General features: G+C 43.2%; 1 protein-coding gene across 6 annotated transcripts; it reads right to left on the reverse strand.

The window, feature by feature from the left end:
• Positions 1 to 13: 13 nt before the first annotated feature.
• LOC104916813 (3 beta-hydroxysteroid dehydrogenase/Delta 5-->4-isomerase-like) lies at positions 14 to 7078 on the reverse strand. Of its 6 annotated transcripts, none has more exons than XM_019611542.2 (4): positions 6990 to 7078; positions 6526 to 6737; positions 2310 to 2474; positions 14 to 234 (listed from the first exon to the last, which is right to left on the reverse strand). In XM_019611542.2, exons 1-4 carry the CDS (start codon positions 7019 to 7021, stop codon positions 203 to 205), a joined length of 441 nt encoding a protein of 146 aa, XP_019467087.1. In that variant the 5' UTR covers positions 7022 to 7078; the 3' UTR covers positions 14 to 202. The 6 variants fall into 6 exon arrangements, with proteins under 6 accessions (XP_019467087.1, XP_019467088.1, XP_010726126.1 ...); XM_019611543.2 differs by lacking the exon at positions 6990 to 7078 and adding an exon at positions 6818 to 6961 and having other exon boundaries at positions 111 to 234; XM_010727824.3 differs by having other exon boundaries at positions 112 to 234; positions 6526 to 6733; positions 6968 to 7055.
• Positions 7079 to 7515: the final 437 nt, after the last annotated feature.

Here is a 7515-nt window from a genome sequence, read left to right on the forward strand (position 1 = left end):
CCATAAAGCCAGGGTCTTGTCCCTGTGGATTGGATCGGCCTAAGGCTGGAAACCCTCACAAGTCTCCATTTCATCAGTTTTCTATGGCGTATGCTGAATACTTTGGTTTTCAGGCTTAAGGATGCTCATGGGTGGTTTCCTAAGCAGAGGCAGAATTAAGTGGGACCTGATGGTTTGCTTCAAAACTGCACCCAATGGGAGTTCATCCACCATTCGATGGGAATCGGAGGAGGGCTTGAAGAGAAAGATCTCATGTCAGAACAACACATGATACCAGGTAGTCAAAAAACACAGATTAATGTGCATGCTTCCATTTCTGGAATATCCTGGCTTTTGCTTTTAACTTCACTGCAGCTGCTCGTAATGTGACTTTTTGTATAATATTTTCAAAATGTGGGATTTCTTACTTTCAACATCCTATCGTAATGCCTGTCTCAAGGGTAGGAGAGGTAAGAGATATTTTAGTAATTTGTTTAAATGGCAAATTGACTCTTTTTCCACCTGAGTTTTGAGGCAGAAATCACCTTATATGTTGTGCATGGTGTAATGAGAGACATAGATGAAAGAGACAGTGCCTTTGAAAGAGACGATGCAGCTCAGAGGTTTGAAAATCTATGGAAACGAAACAGTAAACCAAAATCAGAAAGGTTTTGGTAAAAACCCAGAGAACAAAATCCAGTGTTGGCAGTAAGGCATACAAGTACGTTAACAAGTCTTCTCGGTCTATTAGAACAACAACCAAAGGCAGCACAAAGCATTGCAAAGGAAAATATAGTGATAAAAGTGGTTCAAAGGAGTGAGAAATGTTGCCAGCAAAATACGGCCCCATCAGTGAAGAAGGGATGAGAAGAATTTAAATTGTTAGGGCACAAAAATTCTGTTTTCCAACTTGAACAAGAAAATTTGTTGAAACAAACGCAATGTGAATCTGGGTGAGGCTGTAGGAAAAACTAAAGCAGTACAAAGAATCAAAAGTTACACAGCTGGGAATAAAGTCACATGAAAAGTAATTCCAAGCAAATCACTGTGTTTAGGTAACACACGAGCCAGGCTCTTCTCAAAAAGTAATGATTAAATTACATTAATTTAAAAATTAATAGCTAAATTAACTATTCCTGCTATCAGCGCTGTTTAAAAAACGTAGGAAAGTGGAAAGGTACAGAAGAACTGGGTAAAATCAAATGGAAAGCAAGTTTAACAGAAAAAACATAGCATTATCATGGCAGTTGCTATCCTTTGGGGTTCAATTTCACCCAAATAAAACGTGCTTTATTTGAAAATAAAGGTTGCGTGGTAAAACACGAAAAGCTTCTTACAGTAATGAGAATTTAAGCATCTTTCATACATCATGTAATAAGGTGAGCCTTCCATGGGCCCGGTCTGCAAATTGGAATTGCACAAAGTTCGTCTTTCTTCCGAGTCAATACTGCAAGAACAAAGACTGAACACAGACCTGAAGATCTGATTCACAGAAAGTACATTTTTGGATTACACTTACTTATTTTTTTCATTCCTTTTCTCCTAAAAATTTAATTTGTTTCCCTTCTCTTCCTAATTGGATACTCTACCCTTGAGGCTTTGTGTGAAATATGAGACAATCTCCACATCATGGCAAATCGAACTCACTGTTTATTGATCTTCTCACACTTCAACCTGAGGTTTGAATTTGGAGATGCCACATGGGCTTGCTTTGTTGCATTTCTCTCTTGAGATCCCATTCAAAAGGCCTGAAGTGGTGAGGTTCCCACTTGAGAATATGGTTGCCAAAAGAAGGCGAACTTCTCAGAGGGATTGGACGCATCCCTTACACGCTCTCAGGCTTTGCCAGTTCCCTTGAGGGATCCACTCACACCCCGATTGCTCCAATTTGTGGAAGATAAGATCTAGGAACTTTCCCCTGCTGAGTATCCTATGTTTGTATGTCCAAATGAGAAGCCAGGAAGATTTAAATCAAAAAGTCATTGGGAGTTGAATGGATTTTTTTGGTTTGTGAACATGCACATCTGGTTCCTGGACACATTTTTATTATAAAAGTTATTTTTCTGGGAGAAGGAAAACTTTAATCCTACATGCTTGTGAAGTACATAGCAGTGTCTCAGTTGGGCAGAAAGCCGAAAGAGCATCAAAGTGGATATGGAAGGGAAAAGGAAAGAGAACTCTGATATTTACCAGCTGACCTTGTTAAAACAACAACAACAACAACAACAGATTGTAGCAGGATAAATTAACTCTCTTAACTTTTTCTTTTAGGGAATATATTGAAATTTTGTGACAGGCAGGGGCCTGAGAAAGGTGTTTTGCCCTCTCACCTGTCACGTTGACTTCCCAGAGCAGCTGTTTCTCCACGAGGCCCAGGGTATCGATGATAGATGCTGTGTGGATGACGAGCGAGACTCCCTGACAGGCACGGTGCAGGAACTGCACATCTCGGATGTCCCCTTCCAGGATTTTCACCTCGGTCTTGCCCTGGAACTCTGCAGAGACAGCAGAAAACAAAGCAAAGTCCTTCCAGGGATCCTAATGTGAGTGCTGGCAGAAGTGATGGAGGGCTGTGTGCTTGCTGAAGCTGGTGAAACAGAAGGCATTTTCCAATGGCTGTAATGTCAGGGGCTAACTGCAGAGCTATAAGGCCTATGTTGCATCACTTGCCATACTTTCAGAGCCATATGCAATGTAATTCCTTATATAAACATTAAAAAAAAAAAGAAAAGAAAAGAAAGAAAAATAACGACAAGAAATCCTTTCCACTGCCAGCAGGGACCTTCTGGTATGAAACTGATCTATTTTAAATTTCACAAGGGGAGCAGCTCTGGCTATGTATGTTCTAGAGGCTGGCTTCTTTTAAAAGTATTAACCCAAGCACCGAACAGCCACACACTGCGTGCTCCTGTCTTGAAGGTGAAGAATGATCCCTCTCCACTCCCAGGAGCCTAATGGCACAGAGGAACTTACAGACTGAAGCCATGCTGCCCTGCTGGGAATCTGGTAGTCTGCCTGCAGCTTTGACATGGGAGAGAGTTTTCTCAGTGCAACCTACGTCTTTTAAGGACGTGGTGTCTTCACAGCAAGTCCTCTCTCAGACTTGCTGTGCATGCACTAGAGGGCTCCCCAGGCACAGACAGGTGCTGTGTCTTCTTCCAGCTTCAGTGAATGTGCATAGGGCAAGGATGTGGTTAATTTACACGGCTTTTAACCTCAGCCATGGCTAAAATTGTGTGTATGCTACTGTTTTGTCACTGGCTCTGAAGCAGGGAGGATTTCAACCCATATCTTTAATGGAGAAACACTGACAGACACAGCTGCTAAGACATGGAACTGAGTGTGAGATACCATTTACGGTGGTTTTCTCTCTTCATCTCGTAACCTGACAGGATTTAATCCTGCCTTACTTTAACAGTTGTTCTGTCACAACAAGTCTGAGGGCCTTATTTTTTTCTTTACATCCTCTTGACCTGGAATATGGAACAAGAGCCTAATTACTCAGTGTTTCCAAAAACTCACTAAATCGAAAGCTGCTGCTCTCCTACCACAGTCACTGCCATGCGCCGTCCTGTGCTCTTTTATTTTACAGAGTGCACTTATTTCTTAGGGCTCTGTTTTCAGGTGGTTTACACTGATCTCTGCCTGTATGGATGGAGATAGGCTTTTTGTGAAGTGTCTGATAGATTTGCTCGAACAAATATTTGTCTTTGCACAGTCCATAGAGGGATGCCCTCACGAGGAATACTTTGTGGTGATGCAGCCATCCAAAGGACTGAACTATGTGATTTTCACAATGTAAATTCTGACATACATGTACTCTAGAGTGGTTACTGTGGCTGGGCATGAGCTAGGCAAATTGAGGGTTTTACACATGAAAATAAAGCTTTCAGGAAAAATATAAAAGGAAATGCCTTTTATAAATCTGATCACAGAGATGGAGGCTATCAGTCATTGGAAAGCTGCGGTCCAGCTGCTTTGTGCCTTGCTTGGGCTTGCAACTGAAGTTGTGGTTATAAGAAGCTGAGTTGTAAGCAATGCTCTCCACTCGCTACATGGTAGTTTTTGTTTGGAAATGTAATGTTTACTCAGTAAAATACAACGTCCTGTTGTGAGCAGTGTCTGACTCACCAATCCCGTCAGATTTGCCCTAAACTCTCTTTCTTTATTTCTATGATGTCCCGTACAAGAGAGCTTTCTACTTTCCTGGGGAAATGGATGGTTCATTAAAGTGATCTAAATTCGCTCATTCACAGGACAGAATTGAAAACTGCATCGTATTTTCATATGTGAAGGGCAATGCAGGCTATTAGTTTCTTCAGCCCTGGGAGGCTGAGACGTTTATTCTGTTCCCATTTCAGCTGCTGAGTTTTTCCACAACTACTTTACATTTTTGAATACGGTGAAAAAGGCAAATCTACCACGTTGAACTGAAAGCCAGGAGACTTCCCAACTTTCTCCCAACAAAAGTACAGCGGGAAGGAGAAAAAACAACACCAAACCAAGCCAAGCCAACAAGGAAACTAAAAACAACAAAGTGCCATTCCTTTTCCCTCTATTTTCCCTCTACTTTGGAGAGCAGCTCTGGGTTGGTAGTGCAAAAACCTGAGCTGCACACACATTTGTAAACAAAAAGAACTGCATAACTGAAACCAGAGAAATGATGTATTGGGAATGAGAGGTAGAAAACCTGTGGCACCAACTACCTTGTTCCACACCACATTAATTCTCAACCACACAGTACAACTGGGCAGGCCCCAGCTTGCAGCACCTTACATTGAGGGGACTCTGCCAGACTCCCTGTGGGTGTGGAAGACAGCAAATGCCACTGTTCTGTATAGACTGAGTAAGATCGTAAAAGTCTCAGCAGGAAACTTGCTTCAGTAAAAGACAAGTGTCCTTGAGTGCCCTCAGCAGCAACTGGCACAAAGAGCTGCAACTTGCACGTGCTCCTGTGTCTTCTTAACCATGGGCCTGACTCTGCAAAATATTCCAAATATAAGGTACTTGGAGAGCTCAGTCAGACAGAAAATGACTCGGTTCTGCTCCTGGGTGTTCAATACATCCAAACGTGTGCCAGTAAGCCAAAGTCACTGCAGTGAAAATATTGGAGGTAAGAAGACTTCAGCCCCATGTCTGCAGCACTTTGCGTTTGGAGCAGGGATTGCTGTGCTAGGAAAGGGCTTGAAGGGGAATAGCAGGAAGCTACATCAGATATCCTGAGCACAGGCACTGGAAGACATTTAGCTACAGAAGCTGACAGAATGACCAATAGTCAAAGTGCAGCCAGCGTTCAGCAGTTGAAACACAGCTGAACTGCATGCCAGCTGTACCTACTCCCTGTTTGTGGGGGGGAAAGAAGGGGGAAAGCAAGCTCTGGCAATTGATTTTTCCTGAGCTGGTCAGATAGGCAGCAGGAATGCAGGAGAAGGCATTGACTGGGCAGTATTCTGGGGAGGGGAGAGGGAGGAGAGGGAAAGAGGGCCTAGCTCTTTTCTGTGAGCACAAAAGGAATGGCGAAACCTCTGCTGCAGCCCCAGCTGGGACTGTGTTCACACACGCTACTGGTGCTGCTGGAGCCTGTGCAGCTGCAGGCTTTGACACTGTGGGACCTGCCTGCCTGGAAATCAGAGCAAAAGGGCTGCTGCAAAGCTCAAGGGCATCTAGCAAATCCACAGAGGAATGGTGACTGAGATTTAATGAGAAGGAAGTTTCATAAAGGTCATATAAAACCATTCTAAATGCTTGCACAATTGGCACCAGGTTTATGGTGTACTGTTACTACTTTTCAGTGGCACTTAAGCACTTTGTAGAGAGATTGTGGCTCTTAAGCAAATTATATTGGGGTATTCCATAAAGGTTCCCACCAAGGTAATGTCAGCATGGGGGAAGACTAGCTCTGAGGGTATGATGTGATGGAGGAATGCATGTCAATTAAATGTCCAGTCAGATAGGCCCTAAAGAATTTGATTAGGTACTTATGTGGCTTGTTACAGAAGTGCTCAAGATCCCAGGAAGTGGGGTACAGTGAAGTATAAAATAGTTTTCTGAGCTGCTTTCTCTACCACAGACTACTGCGGACTATGAATGTACTTCTCTTTTATGCTGTTTCCAGCCCATTCAAAGAAACAAAGCTCAGGCTTGCCCTTTGAAATGGGTCCTGTCCCTTCTGTGCATATCACAAATTTTCTGCCCTCCAAGCAACTGCAATAATAATAATCAAATTTTAAGCTCTATCCACAGAAACCTCAGCCAGTGCTGAGAGTGCAAAGGGAAAGCCAGGCTGAAGGCAGTTTGTTTGCTGCACTGTCAGTACATTGGTCTTAGCGAATCCTAAGGGCCCGGTGAAGAAAACTCTTGCTATCAAGTCTTATGTCTGATTTCTGTGCTGGAGAGAGAGAGAGATAGGAATAAAGCAAAACTTCCTTGAAGGAAAATCTGTGCCCACAAAGCTGGGTTTGAATGAGAGGTAAGGGCTTCCAACCATCCACCTGAGCCAGAAGCATGCATACTCATATCTCACCATGCTCACAAGATGGTACTCACTTCCAAAACTCCAGAGTGCCTCCCTGCTGAAGGCTTTGTCCAGCAACCGGATCTCAGCCAGCGCCTCATCTTCTTCCAGCAGTAAGCAAACGATCCTCTGGCCAAGGAACCCTCCCGCGCCGGTCACCAGGCAGCTTACCCCTGCCAGCGACATTGCTTTGGTTGCTCCTCTTTGTCTCTGTAGAGCTTTGAGTGCTCCGGTCGCCTCCTGCCTGAGAAAACAAACATGGGGCGTCAATCTCCAGAGACAGGTCAAAAAATAGGAAGAGAGATTATTGGAAAGCAAACCAACCCTCACATTAAACAACAATTTCTAAAGCATTTCTTCCTTTTGCTAGCTATTGCTACCCTGTAGTAGACTATGCTACTTTCCCATGCAAAGTAAAATCTATTTATGAACTATTACAAACCGAGGATGTTAACTTATCTGAAAATGCTTGACCTCAGTGCTAAATAAACCCCACCAATGTCCACTTCGGTTCCTCCTCTCTAGCATTCAGAAGGCTGTGGAGGAGATTTGCCTGTATTTATGCACCACACCACTTTGATTCCCCTCCCTCCCACACGTCTCCTTTGCTACAAACAAATATGGTACTTCCACCCCTCCTCTTTCAGAGTGGAATGACCTTGATGCAATGGAGTCTGAACACCCGATTAGACCTGGTCCTACATTTTAGGAGCAAAAATCCTTGTTCTGATCATTCTCTAGCTGTGCTTGCTTCTGTAATAGTAATAAGGGAGAGAACATTAAAAGTAAATAGAAGGAGTAGCTGTTTATAATGTTTGTGGAGTCTTTCTGGATGCTGAGCTCCCCCATTGTATTAGGGATTTCTCACTCTGTGCAAAACAGAAGTATTTTTTTATTTGTTTTGGAATATGTAAGGCTTTCAGAGTGATGAAATGGTCTAAAGTATAGAATGGTTAAATTTAAGCTGCTGGAAAATATTCGCCTCTGAAATGTCTGGTGTGGAATGTCTATTGAAGTGAGGG

This window comes from Meleagris gallopavo, unplaced genomic scaffold (genome assembly GCF_000146605.3).
Source record: "Meleagris gallopavo isolate NT-WF06-2002-E0010 breed Aviagen turkey brand Nicholas breeding stock unplaced genomic scaffold, Turkey_5.1 ChrUn_random_7180001948662, whole genome shotgun sequence".
In the NCBI taxonomy this organism is placed as follows: Eukaryota; Metazoa; Chordata; class Aves; order Galliformes; family Phasianidae; genus Meleagris; species Meleagris gallopavo.